Source organism: Triturus cristatus, chromosome 3_2 (assembly GCF_964204655.1).
Source record: "Triturus cristatus chromosome 3_2, aTriCri1.1, whole genome shotgun sequence".
NCBI lineage: Eukaryota > Metazoa > Chordata > Amphibia > Caudata > Salamandridae > Triturus > Triturus cristatus.
This window is the reverse complement of record NC_140584.1, coordinates 792,097,625-792,112,820: the sequence shown is the minus strand read 5'-3', so window position 1 is coordinate 792,112,820 and position 15,196 is coordinate 792,097,625. Positions and strand designations below refer to the sequence as shown.

The 15,196-nt window shown below is 40.9% G+C and overlaps 1 protein-coding gene across 2 annotated transcripts in view; it reads right to left on the bottom strand.

Moving 5' to 3' along the window:
* The window catches only part of ADAM23 (ADAM metallopeptidase domain 23), a 731,894-nt gene that overhangs the window by 67,571 nt on the left and 649,127 nt on the right, over window positions 1–15,196 (bottom strand). For both annotated transcript variants that reach the window (XM_085648912.1, XM_085648913.1), the window contains exon 23: window positions 9,749–9,917. In XM_085648912.1, the coding sequence (XP_085505038.1) occupies window positions 9,749–9,917 (169 nt within the window). The remainder of the gene's footprint in view (window positions 1–9,748; window positions 9,918–15,196) is intronic.

The following is a 15,196-nucleotide window of genomic DNA, read 5'->3' as shown; positions in this document are numbered from 1 at the left end:
GGCGCTGGACTTAGGAATAGTATGATTTACTATTCCAACTCCAGTCTACGTACAGTAGGGAAGGTGTTGGAGTAGTAAATCATACTACTCCTTAGGTTGGAGGGCCATCCAGCGCAAGTCATTGTAATGACTTGTGTTGTAATACCCGAGTTGTAAAGGTATTGTGGTGTAAACACAGCGATGTAACCAATGTTTCCCATGGAAAAGGTTTATTCCAATAATGTTTTCAACTAAACCCCCTCTGCTTGCATGATCGGCAAATCTCCTCCATCTCATATTTCCCAAAAGCATTTAGCATTTGTGGAGATTGAAATCAGATCCTCAAGCTGTTGCCAGACTCTTTCAAGGCCTTATTTTAGTAGATATATCTTCACAAAGTGCAGCCAAGGGATTTCTAACTGCCTGGCAGCTTCAACAAATATTTAATCCCTGCTGTAAAGAGGTAGAGTTATTCACTTGTTCATAATTGATGACAATATAATAGAGGTCAGATACCAAAGTCTTATCTGCCTATGAACAAAATCTAAGCAAACAGAGACCAGAGGGGTACTCTGTGGCAATGAAAGGAGGGGTCTCAAAAATCTATTCTCAGCAATTGTCAACAGATTGTAATTGGCATAACCCCATATTTCTGCACCATATAGACGAGTGAGGGATTAAACTTACTTGACTTTTTGCATCCGAGGAATTCAAAATAGACTATGGGAAAGCTTTATACCCAGATACTCAAAGTGCTCCACCTGTTCAATCATCTCTGCTTTACCCACACTCATAAACTTATTTTTTGAGCTGTTAAGATCCAATGCCCTCTCCTGGAAAAACAGGTCCTTAGGGAGATTTCGATAACCTGAGGATGTCATCGGAGAACAGGAGGGCAGACACTCTCTCATTACAACCATCTTTATAATTTGACTACTCCATTGATATACAACAAGAATAGTGTCTGGGCTAAAAAGCACCCTTACCTAACACCCCTCGGGATCTTAATGCACTCAGTTAGTTGGCCATCCTTGCCCTACCTGGCTTGGGCACAGTTTTGTGAGTGTAGGTGAATTCATGTAGATAACAAATTGCCTGCTAGACCTATTTCATCCAGGACAGCCCATAGCTTTAACCTGGAGATCAGATCAAAGGCAGAGCATGCTCCTGTTGTCCATAAGATCATAATGGTCTTCCAGTAGATGGTACAAAACTGGAGGACCTGATTGATTGTATTCATGCCCAACCTGAACCCCGGCTGATAGTCTGACAAGACGTTATTGCCATAAATCCAGTCCTGCAGCAGCTTCAGTATCTGTCTACCAAAAATGTTTTGCAGGTTGTCCAAGAGACTAAACAACCGATAGCTATTGGGACAGGCCCTTGGACCCTTTTAATATAATGGGATAATCTCTTCAGCATCCCATGAGCTAGGCATGCCTGCCCCCACAAGAATAGAATGTGAAATACAATTGATATAACGGGTCCGGATTTCTGGATGTGCTAGGCATAAGTGACCCTGGATTTTATCAGGTCCCATCGCTTTGCCTGTGTTCATACTGTTAATTGCACATATGGTTTTCCTAAAGGCTATGACCAATGGTGGACACACCTTAAGCCTCATCTACAGAATAAGCGGCATTCTCATTTACATAACTGTAAAGGGAGATAACGTGGTCTACCCAAGCCTGTGGTTGGATGAAATACTCTAAATTACGTGTATCTTTAGACGACCTCAGTGCCAAATATAGAGTTAAGATCGCCACCGATCATTACAAGAGCTTTTGCAGATCTTATGCTGAAAAGCCTGAAAGTTGTTGAAATGTAACTGCCTCTCTATTGCAGTCTAGTACTCTATTATAACATTAAAGACCTGAAACCTGTAACCCTTAGATAGCTCTAAAATAACACCCATACTATCACTGGAATCGATTCTCATTTCTATAATCTTAGAACACAGAGTGGTCTTAGCCCATAATGCCAAGCCCCCAGATGGTTTCTCCTTTCCAGATTGTGCTGCTGGTTTAGAGCAAGAGGAGTATCCTGACCGAAATACAGGGACAATTGCCAAGCCTCTTGAAAAAGACAGATATCATTTCTGTCAATAAAAGTACTCCAGTCGGAATATTCCAATTTGGGACTCAATCCAGCTACATTGGACAGAAAGATCTTCAAAAGGGGGTGATCAATATCTTGCTGGGTGCTTGGAAGGCTGTCCCTATCACTGGAATCCTGCACAAGATTACAAGCGGGTAAGGGTCTATAGGTTCCTTTGGGGACTGCAAGGTAAGTTCTTTAGCACTAGGTCTGGGACACATTTGTGTTTACAAAATGATTAATGAAAGGGGCATTCATTTAGCCCGTTGATATCATGTGTGAATACAATTAAAACAGGGCTGTCTAGTACCACATGTTTGCTATAGGTAAATCAACATTTATGTCAGATGCGCAACTCTCCTAGATGTACCAATGCAGTGACAACATTCGGTACCAACAACATTGCTGAAGCGAAAGAGAGCACGTTAGAGTCTTAATGTTACTTGTAAGGCCGGTTGCATCTATATTTCCACAGTGAAACTTCACACATAAAAATAAACTAGACCTAGATGTTTCTTGTGGGGTGTGGACTCTTACTCACCATCATTATCATCAGAAGGGAATATAACTCTTCCATATATATCAAAAGGGAGGGACTTGGAGTGCATAAGGGTCCAGCATACATGCTCCGATTAACTAGTCAAGATCAAAGGAGTATGCAGTGTCTAGTAAGTAGGGATTTGTCTGCTTAGGTCAGTTAAGTTCCACAGAGTCTGCAGGGAGCATTACTCTGTAGGTTCAATTGCCCTCACACATGATCTTGAGAATAATTCTTCCAGCATGATCTAGAGACAGGCATCCCTGCCATATTGCCTCCCAAGACTGTAAAATATCCAGTCTCCTCCTCACCTCTTTCTTCGCACCATTCCTTCACACTGTGCCCACTTGTTTAGTTCTCCACCCCCTTCCATAGGCTAAGACGGACATGGTTTTTTACAGCTCATCGACAGCCGAGGCCTGGCTATTATCAATGCAAAAACTACAAATCTGCACTAGTAAAGTTTCTCATATTTCTCAGGAAAAAGCCAAGTAATCAGGATGTTGGAGATTTGGAGCATGTTTCTACCTGTGACAAAATTGCTCAATACGATGTAAGTCAGTTCCATTCAACTTACATTCTGGGCACTCTGCCAGCAAATTTGGGTACATTGAGGTATAGTAAACCCAATGGACATGGAATACTGAAGCAATAAATCTTGGATTCCTGGAGGTTTTAGAGGTATTTTTTAATATTGAAGAACAATCCCCATCAATTACAGGAGTTCCCATATCCAAGGACCATTAATCATGCAGCTTAGGTTGATTTTGGATTGCGCTAACAGTGCTCTGTACAGGAGAGTGATCGTCTCTCATCAAGCGTGCCTACAGATTGAGCAAAGACACCAATACATCAGTAGTTCCAGTGGGCCTCCCTTTCACCATTTGCGAGCGTAGCCGCTATTACTCTGTGCAACACTTAATAATGTGAAAAAATCCCATACTCGTCAGTCAGTTCGTGAAACCCCAGAAGATTGCCATCTTTGTATAAACTACTCAGTGTGGTCAGTCCCTTCGTTGTCCAGTTATGTAACCCATTCCAGCTGCCCGGATAAGGCTATGCCTGTAGTGATCTAAAGGGGATGTCTGGTGTGTATGGTAGTCATGTACTCGCCCTGTACGAGGCTCTGTTTCACGCATGTCTAAGTGTCCCTGCCAAGATTACCTAACTCTGGAAGCAGGTTGTTCTGGGTGGGATCAGAGGCAGTGTCATAAGAGGTTGAGGCCGGGCACATCCTCCTGGGGCACCCATTGAGAATTCCGCCATCTGGCTGCCCACTACAGTTGTGGAGGTAAACAGTGCAGATCAAAATTTAAGCTGGCCAGGCCTCAATCGTCAGCTGGAAGTCGAAGCTTCGTCGGAGCACACTACAACTATTGGTCCCCCATATCTAGTTTAGGAGAAAGATATCTATGTCGTGGGACACGCTCTGGGTATCCATATTGGCAGGGTTGTAAAAAAAAAAATACAACAGCAGAGGCAGGAGAACATTTTTAGACAGAGCTTTGTTTCCCGTAACAGAAAGTCTGAGGGCCCACCAAAACACCACGATTGACCTTCCAGCCGTTGGTCTGAGGTCCTATAGATACACCCCCCAAGTAATTAATGTTGGTTGGCTCCCATATGAGGCTTGCCCCAGCAGAGGGTCTAACAACAGGACTTAACATTCAAGGCATAACATTGCTTATGCAAAGAAAATTCAGAACTTTTGACTTGCAAGATCATGGGGTTGTGCAAACATGGTCAATGTGAATGCAGGAGCTGCTAAAATTAGACTATCACACTCCACACCAGAATGGCAGAGTGAACGAAAGACGCTCCTCCTCAACTGTATATCCCTTACGAAACATGTGGGGGAAATGAATATCTTATTGAGGAATAAACGGCCGGAAGTGCTGTTTCTAACAGAAACATGGCTCCATAAGGACTCAAAGCCTGATGTGATTCAAGCACTAATCCCAGGGTATAACATCTTAAGACAAGATAGGAAATTTAAAAAAGGAGGAGGTATCGCCATTATTTTAAAAGACTATCAGAGGGGACGCATAGAGCCGGGGATCATAGCAGACTGTGAAAGTATGGCATTTGCGATTTGCGATTTTATTTGCCGCCACCCTTACACTCACTGGGATCTTGGTCTATCGTCCCCCGGGTCCCTATGGACAGTTTTTTAAATCATTAACAGACACCGCTGCCAGATTGGCAAGTACACCTCCAAATCTGACAGTACTAGGAGATCTGAATCTACACCTAGAAAAGCCTCTCAAAGCAGAGGCAGCAGACCTCACACACAATTTATTGGCCATTCAACTATTACAAAAAGTGTCTAGCCCCACACATGAAAAGGGCCATATTCTTGACCTAGTCTTTTCAAATGACATACAACTCTGCACAGGAAGCCCCGTTCCGATCCCATGGTATGATCACTTTCTAAAACCCATAACCTGGAACACCCCATATCAGACGGTAGGGAAACAAACCTGCAAGAAATGGGCCCGCCCCTGGGCAAAACTCTTGCCATAGGTCTGGGCAGAAGCGTTGGAAGCCCCGCTTAGAACTCCCTCTATGCCCCTCTTGAAAAAACGTCACTGGCTCCCGGTAAGGAAACGAGTGAAATTTAAGATAGGTTGCATTGTCTTCAAGGCCTTAAACGATCTAGGCCCGTCCTATCTCTCTAGTAAAATAACTAACTACACTCCTCTGCGCTCTCTTAGGTCAGGATCTAAATGCCTACTTTGCATCCCCAGAATTAAAAAATCACGTAGCGGTGGCAAAGCTTTCTCATATCTGGCCCCTGTCCTCTGGAATGAATTACCACTACATCTTTGTGATTGTCTGACCATCTCTCATTTCAGAAAGCTCCTTAAAACCTACCTTTTTTAATCGGTCTGCCAGTTCAGCAGGGCCGTTCCAAGCGCAGAGATACCCCTTGGGGTGATTCAGCGCTATACAAAACCATAAATCAAATCAAATCAAATCAAACACCCAAACAGGGAATGAGGTAAATACCATGATAGCATCAGAGAACTACATTCAATGGATTAGTGCCTCGTTGGATGCTACGGTCCCATACAAATGTATTCAGGATAAGCAGCAGGAAAAACAAACTCCATGGTACTCGCCTAATTTAGGAGAACTTAAACAAAAATGCAAGAAATTAGAGAGAGCATGGAGGAAGGATTATAATAATGGAAAAAAATAAAAATATAGAGAAGCTATTAAAATATCTCAATCAGAAATAAAAAAAACTCAAGCCCGTTCTTTTGAGGAGACAATAACAACAGCAGCGAATACACCTAGGGAAATATTCCAAATTACAAATGCACTCACTAGGTGCATGGGCCGGATTTACCGTCAGTTTCAGCACAGACTAGATGTGATGAACTAGCGGAATTTTTTAACAAAAAAATTCTAGTTATCTGCAACTGATTTTCCCAAAGCACAAGTACAAACAAGGGGGGGCAGGAAATAGATACCCCATATGATACAACCCCACGTCTAGAGGACTTTCCTACCCTGGATCTGGCCACACTATCACAACTCTTTGTGCAGGTCAAATCGGGTTCCCCTTTAGACCCGGCTCCGCTTCTAACGCTTCACAAAGTAGAAGAAATCATTCTTCCAGCTCTGCTAGAGATATTAAACTCTTCGCTATCTAGCAGGCAGGTACCCCGGGCATGGAAACATGCCATGATAAGGGCCCTTTTGAAAAAGCCCAATCTCGACCCTGAGATATGGAGTAACTATCGTCCTGTCTCCTTGATCCCTGGGAACAGCAAAATTCTCAAGAAATATGTAAACAAACGTCTCTCAGAGCATCTAGAGAACCACTCCCTCTTGCATACTACTCAGACAGGATTTAGACCTAACCATGGGACAGAGACAGCCTTGTTAGCAGCTGTGGAAGAATCCAGGAAAATTCTTTATCAGGGAGGGACAGTAGCGGTTATATTACTCGACCTGAGCTCAGCATTTGATACTGTCAATTGTAATATCTTGTTCGACAGGCTCAGAAGGGTGGGAGTCTCAGGCAAAGTTCTAACTTGGATTGAATCTTTCCTGAAAGATAGAGTATTCCAGGTGTTCGAGGGGAACTGCACTTCCAAAAGTTTGCCACTTACGTGCGGAGTCCCCAATGGCTCATCATTGAGCCCTACCCTATTCAATATTTATCTTAAACCCCTGGCTGAATTAGTTCATCCTTACGGGATCCAAATCATCACTTAAGCAGATGATACACAATTGATTGTAGCACTAAAACATCCAAAGAATACACCAATTAATCTTGAAGCTTGTATGGAAGCGGTAGCTACCTGGATGGATCAGTCTTGTCTCAAACTTAACAGAGACAAGACAGAGTTAATGATCTTCGATAACCATCCAGGCGCTCCAAAGGAAACAATGGGATTAAACTGGCTGAAATGTCTTGGGCCAGCTCCAACCCCCAAAGGTCAGATAAACACCCTTATGCATCAAGCCAAAATCCAGTCGGTAAAATACCGATTCCTTATTAGCTCCCGGTATTAAGTAAAAAATACCCAATCCCAATGCATCAACCCAAAAGCAGAAATCGGTATTTAAGGAATCCTTAAATAGCGATTCTTTAAATAGGGATTCCTTAAATACCGATTCCTTAAATAGCGATTGCATTTAAGGAATCCCAAAGTGAGATTCCTTAAATGCAATGCATCAAAGTTAAAAAATTAGCGATTTCGCTAATAAGGGGAGCAAATTACCATGAAGATGAACTGCATGGTAATTTGCAAAAACTTTGAAAAATGCACTTTTGTGCATTTTTCAAAGTGTCATGTTGCGCACACACATGCCCTTAGAGCATGTGTGTGTGCAACATATGTGCACATATCATTTTCAGGGGTGCAACAGGGTGTCCTTTTGACACCCTGGCACCCTTGAAAGTGCTCCAGCTATTAGCGATTCGGTAATACCGAATCGCTAATACAGAATGGCTTTACATTCATTCCTATGGGCCTCCAAGCCCATAGGAATGAATGGGTAGGTATTCCTTATTACCGATTCGGTATTACCGATTCGGTAATAAGGAATGTTAAGGAATCGCTATTTGAATAGCGATTCCTACATGCATAGCCTTTTGCTATTCCTTATTAGCGATTCCTTATTTTTCGCTAATAAGGAATCGCAAATGCTAATGTTGATGCATATGCCCCAAAAAGTTTAGGCGTCTGGCTAGACAAATCCCTCAACTTCATGAGCCAGGCAGTCAAGTTAGCGGCATCCTGCTTTGGCATCATTAGAATGATGCAGAAAATCTTCCCTTTACTACCGGTACCAGCACGCAGAGTCATTGTACAGGCACTGGTGCTCTCACAATTAGATTATGGGAACTTCCTATACTTAGGTACCACAAAGGCCACAATAGGGAAACTGCAGGTGGTGCAGAATTGTGCAGCCAGGCTTCTTTATCACACCCCCTACCGCTACTCCGTCAAGCCAGTCTTGAGATAACTTCACTGGCTGCCAATTGCAGAACGGATTAATTTCAAAGCCTTGTGCATAGCACATAAAATCCTTTCGGGGACAGGTCCCAAGATAAATCACTCTATTATAATGTTCCACTGTCCAACAAGATGTCTCCGGTCAGACAACCAGTTTCTGGCAGCGATACCTAAAATCAAGAGAGCACGATCAGGGGGTCGCATGTTCTCTTATAACGTGGCTAAATTATGGAATACTCTTCCAGCTCTGCTGCGTGCAACTGTTAACCATCTATCCTTCCGGAAACAGCTGAAGACGTGGCTCTTCCAGAGACTGCCTCAATGAGGCCACCTCTTGTGTTTGTGCTTTACCTATCTCAGATAGAGTGGGGATGCCTAAGGGTAGCCAGGCGCTCTATAAATGTTAATTAATAACAATAATAATAATAATAGTGGTGCTTACATACCAGGCCAATGTGGATTCTGGCATGGCCGGAGTGTTTTACACACCGGGACGACATGGCTTTATCCATCACTATGACAATATAAATAGGGCAATAGGGGTACTAACATGACAGTTTTACTTTACAAATTTTCCCAATTAGATTGCAACACATATGGACTTTGGAGAAAGTGTAGCGGCACTGTTTGCTTTTCAGGGGAGGGGAAACACTGGCATTATTGTTGTGCCTGTAATATTGAGGAAACCACTAAAATAGGAGGTTCAGTCGTTGTATATCATCTTGGAATGCTGTGCATCTCGTTGGTACTACGAGTCATCTTTTGTCACAGCAAGCAGCATTGAATAGACATGAGGAGCAAGGCTCTAGGGTACTTAAGCAGGGCCTCTAATAGGCTGGCCTATTTCACATCACATTATTTGCAGCAAAATATTGTTACCGAACTCACGTGACTCACTAACATTGATGGGCCATAACATGTCAAGAGGTTCTATATGGTCAGTTATTGAGTGGGGGACCCTACATCAGAAAGGCCTTGCATTTTCTGTGGCACAAATGGCTGCTTGTTTTTCACCCGTTGTTTGTGTGTATCACGCTCACACTTTTTAAGGGCATGCACATGACTTAATGCTTTGGAAAAATACTGCTGCTGAGTACTACAATATTTCAATCATTCCTCCACTGAACTGGCCAGACATCTTATGGCATTTTGGCAAATAAACCTGAAAAACTGTAATTTTCTCTTTTTTAAACTTTGGAATTGTAACGTGGCAACTCCACAGGGAGGGATAGACTCACTGACTATGCTCATTTATACGGTAACATTTGGGGCTTGTTAGAAATTTTCCAGGACTGATATCATTCCCAGTCCAACCCTTGTTATTATAGTATGTAACTTAGTGAGGTTGCTGACTTGCCCTGCAATTAAAGGAGGCAAAAGAAAGTTGCTAACAAAAGGACATTTGATCCACCCTCAGCCTCTTCTCCTCATTCAATGGGAAGGAGGTCCACTGTCGCCTTTGTGGCTTCTTTTCTATTGAAGCAGACCATGATTGCTGGCATCCTTTGTAGATCTAGATCCATCTGTGCCTGCAGTCTGCAATGCCTAGTGCCAATAAGTGGGTTGAGATGGGTATATATGATTGGCAAAAAAGAGGTCTGAATTTCATTTTCGTGATATTTACCCCATTCAAAACGAAAAGGCTTGATAAGAAACTTACCCCATGGCCTGAGCAAACTTTGCCATTCGAGCCCACAGGACAGCTGCTGATGTTTAAGGACTGAATAGGTAGGCACTTCCTGTCCAGGCACATCATAGATGGGCCACAGGGTGTCCCATCCTCAACATATCCTAAATCTGTCTCATCATCTAAAAGGATATGGGCACCGCTATGAGAAAACATAAAAATAAAAGTTACAAATATAAGAATATTTGAAGCAAAACATATTTAAATCCTTTAGCACATATTATGTATGTTCCAGTTGCTCAATGTATTAATTGTTTAGCATATTTATTGCAAAAATGTTCTCCCAAACATCCTTCTAATGAAAGAACAAAATATACCACAAACTGACTGCATATCACAAAACTAACATAAGCTCTGGAATGTACTTATATTAAATTGTTATATTCAAAACACACTTCTTCAGCTTTCCATGTATTTTTGCTCTTGACATATATGTGTATACACATATTTTACAGAGGAGGTATTTGCATCTCTGTAGTTAAAGTTAACACAACACAAAATATGGTATGTTTAATAAATCTGCCCCATCCATGATATACATATGTATATATATATATATTCACAGCTGGATGGATGGATGGATGGATGGATGGATGGATGGATAGAGAGATAGATAGATAGAGAGATAGATAGATAGATAGATAGATAGATAGATAGATAGATAGATAGATAGATAGATAGATAGATAGATAGATAGATAGATAGATAGATAGATAGATAGATAGATAGATAGATAGATAGATAGATAGATAGATAGATAGATAGATAGATAGATAGATAGATAGATAGATAGATAGATAGATAGATAGATAACCCAGTGGGGTATAGTTACGACCACTCTTCCACAGGAATTTTATTTTTGGGCCAGCTGAATGGAATTACACCAAATTTGACATAAAGCTAGATCTTGGACCAGAAAGTATGCTTTTTGTAATTCAGTGTATGAATCCATTCAGTACATTTTGAGACACTAAGGTTAAAACTTTATGTATATATCACACCACAGAGGATCCACAGAGTCAATAGATCTAGAGATAACATCTGATTGGCTGGCACCACATTAACAAAGATGTGATGGCAGCCATTTCAGGACTTGGGTACTTAGGTCCATATGTATACTGCCGCAAATGGCCCAATGGGCTGTTTGCAACCACAAAAATGCATTTTGGCATGTATGAATTCTAGTTTGCGAATTGGTAACATGCTACCGTAATTGCAAATTGGAATTGTGAATACATATCGATTCGGTATTAGGAAGGAGCGTGTTCAGGGAGTCCCTTCCTAATACCGAATCGCTGTGGTATGTAGGATTGCTTTGTGACCGAAATGCAGTCACAAAACATTTGCATTTTACCAACTACTTCAAGTAGGTGGTGACACATTCACAAATGGGAAGGGATCCCCAAGGGACCCTTTTGTGAATGGTATTGAAAACGTTTTTTCCGAGCAGGCAGTGATCCCACAGAGCACCCCCTACTCGTAAAAAATTAAAAGAATACTTTTCATTTTTATTTTATTTTAAACACATTCTGTTTTCCTTTAAGGCAAACGGGCTGCATTAAAACAAAGAGTGTTTTATTTAAAAGCAATTACAGACATGGTGGTCTGTTGACCTCAGCAGACCACCATCCCTGTGATATTTGTGTTTCCTAATTGCTCACAAATTGCAACCTATCTTATGAAAATTAATGAGATAGGTCGATTTGCGATCCATTAGGAAACGTTAAATGAAGCTCATGGAGTTACATACATTCATATAGCAATAACCTAATTGCGATTTGCAGAGAATCATTCTTAAGTAATCGATATGTCTAATATTGATACATATGGCCCTAAGTCCCCTATCCTTCAAATATGCATAAAAACATATGAGGGGCAGGGTAGGGATACCTTGCCTCCGTAAGCCTGTAGGTTGAGGTCTCATAGGGACACCCTTGGGTCAAAAACATTATTTTTGTTTACGCAATCAGTTGCAGATGATCTCTGGATCCACAGTCCCATAAAAAAATAATGGGTGTGGTCACGTCTGTTAATTTATTTCTTGGGAAGGGGGGCATGTGGCCCCCTCTTCCTGAGCCTTCAAATGACCCTGGTGACCTCATAACCTGGGGCTGTTCTCATATTTTTTGGGGAGAGGCATTCCGCCCCCTCTCTAAGCTGATTTCATCATTAGAGACCCCTATCCAGGGACACTTTCATATGTTTTAGGAGAAGACATGGGGCCCCCCCTAAGTATGGCTCCCATCTCTGGCATGAGCAGTAATGCTTCCACTGCGTGGGAGCAAACATTTGGTTTTTTTCTTTTCCCAGAGCCATGGGCAGAGAAGAATACTTGGTCCCTCTGGGGAGTAGAGAGAAAATATGCTCCCACTAAGTGGGAGCATGCTTGTTTCCTGCAGCCACCAGAACCCAAAATGAGTGCCGGTGAGGGGGAGCCGACAGGGGCAGTAGGACCCTGGGCACTCTCCATGGCCCCAAATGGATATGATAGGAATGGGTGCCCCTATATCCATCTAGAAACAAAGTGGCCAGCTCACACCAAAAGAACAAGCAGGGGCTGCAGGGGCTATAGGGCTCCCCTGTGGCCCCAACTTGTTTGGCAAAAGTGTGAGCCCAAGGTAGACACAAGTCTACCGATCAAAAATCAAAGTGGCTTACTCCTGGGGCTGCATTGACTTGGGACTCCTCCCGCGGCCCCGACAATATGGAAAATTTGTGGATGTCCTGTGTGGGACCGGGACACCCACAAATATATGATTTAAAAAATATAGGTAGGACAAAGAATAATAAATGAGTGGCCAGAGCCACTCATTTATTATTCAGACTCCCATAATACCCTTTGTGGACTAATTTAAATATAGTTTCATGCATGACAGTGCTACATGTTGGGTACGGGCAGCACCACCCTGTGTAAAGTGTTGTGGGGACTACAGAGAGTACAGAAGTCTCCCCAAAAATGCTTTAAAAAGTGAACCCTATGTTTCTAGGGGTCTATATAACATAACTACAGAAAATGTTTTTAAACATTCCCAGAACTGGATCTTTTTCTCTTCAGCTTGGGAATGTAGGGATCCCTTGTGGTTGGTTCTATGTCTGCATTATGTTTCTTGAGGAATATAAAAGGCACTTGTTAAATATTGTTTTGACTACAAATGCTTTATTTAAAATTTTTGTTGAAAGATATTGCAAGGACTCCTTGCTAAAACCAAAAGAACTGCCATTTATAGACTAACGGTAACTTACACTAAAAAAACCTTAGAAAAGCACTGAAAAAAAACGTTAAAGTGACAATTATAGTTAGGTGACAATGCCAGGTACAAAATTACATTTGAAACAAGAAAAAATGAAATTCATTAGCTATAGTTAATTGAAGTATCTATAACTGAGCCCTGAAGTAACTATAACTTACACCCTCGCCCTACACTGCTTATTCCATCATATATTACGTCACTCATGATATATTATAGGGACATGCTTGATAACATCACTGCTGACATCTAAAATTACATCATTAATGACAACATTGTGAGCATTGGGTGGCACAAGTTATTTCAGGACTATATATATTTTCACAAAGAAAACTTGAAAGAGAAAAGAGATAGAACTCCACACCGTGCTGTGAAAAAACTGTTTATTAGCACCAAGGTTGAGACCACTAACACCTCTTTTTTGAAGTGTTAGTGTAATTATACACATACAAAATAATGAGTTTAAAGTCCCAACAAACATGGACAATGTATTACAGAACAACAACAAAATAAATATAAAATAAATCAAAGCCAATTTTAGATTATACATTGAAGTTCTCATGCATTTGCTATTTGTATTCCCCATACCTATCTATATGAGAATTGAACCTACAAAGATGTGTACCATCATTAAGATATTTCAAGTTTGTGCTCCTACTACAACATATATTAACTAATATTAACTGCCTAATGGGGTGGACGCAACTCGGGTAATTCGGTGTTGCATAATCACCCAGAATTACCTACAAATTCCACAAGATTACGCTTGAATTATGCGAGAAAAGTAACTCTGCATTCCGTGCAATTTTTTAGCACAAAAATGTCCCATTGCTTCCAAAATGGATGCGAGGATGCATTTTATGATAAGAAATAGCACTAAATGCAAGAGAACCCAATTAGTGAGAGCAAGTGGCCATTGTAGGGATTTTTTCCACAAAATTACTCTTAATTATGCAGAGAAGAGTAACCACATAATTCTCAGTGATTCTGCACCAAAGAGTAACACAGAATTACCGAAATTATTTAAATTACTCAAGTGTAATTGACATTCTGCCTAGGCCTACTACTACATGGGTAATGAGCTAGTTACTCAAGGTTCCTCTTTAGTAAATATTTCTGAGTAAAAGCATAATTCAAAATTTATCATAACAATCAAACCCCTGTAGGTATGACATGCTGTTATCCCAAACGCAATATCAGGAAATGATTCTTTGCTAATGCATAGTGATCTATTTTGTCATCAGCACTCAATTGAATAGGCAATGTCCTGTTTTTTTAGATGTGTTATATCCTGAATGGTGACTTGCCTTCCCTTCATATATAGACACAACTTGGAGATGGAACAATCTCCAAATCATGATACTGACACAGGTGGGAGAAAAGGCATAGTACATACATAACAATTAGATGAAATGATTGTTAATTTAATTTTATTAAGATTTTATTCTGTAGCATTTTTCATGGTTTTTTTTGTCTTTAAACCTACCATTGTTTATGTTTGTAGTTACACTATTATTTTGAGAAAAACCCATGTTAGGGTTGAAAAGAGTTAGTGGTCTCAAACTCGATGCTCATAAACACTGTTTTACATCATGAAGTGGGTGACATCTTTTTCTTCTTTGGAGGTGTCTTTCTGAATTATTGGCAAATTATGTAGCAAGCTTAGAAAATCCAAAATAATGTGGTTAAAGCTGCAGCCACAGAGCCATATATATATAATTTGGCCATCACCATTGTCCATTGTATTAACAATTTATTAATGAAAGGTAAACCTAAATATTCTAATTGTAATCGTTAACCATTGCTAGTTGCAATATGAAGAAAACACCTTTTCAAGATACCTACCCCACAGTAAACATGCAATTTAAAAAATGCAAAATGGCCAATATATCTAATATGGTCCAATACTGCAATCTCGGGGTTCTGGTCACATTAAGACCATCTTACATGTACATGAACATCGGGATAGTCTGGAAAATTAGCATTCTGATTGGCGGATTTTTCATAATTTTAGCAAATACAATTGATATTGATGGAATCATTCAGAAAAAAGCTTAGAGGGCAGTAATCTTGTTTCCCTTGCATTTATTCAGGCAGTCCGTATACAGATCAAAAACTAAACAACCTCATAAATCATAGGTTATCTCGAAAGGTTGCCCACCAAATGAAATGC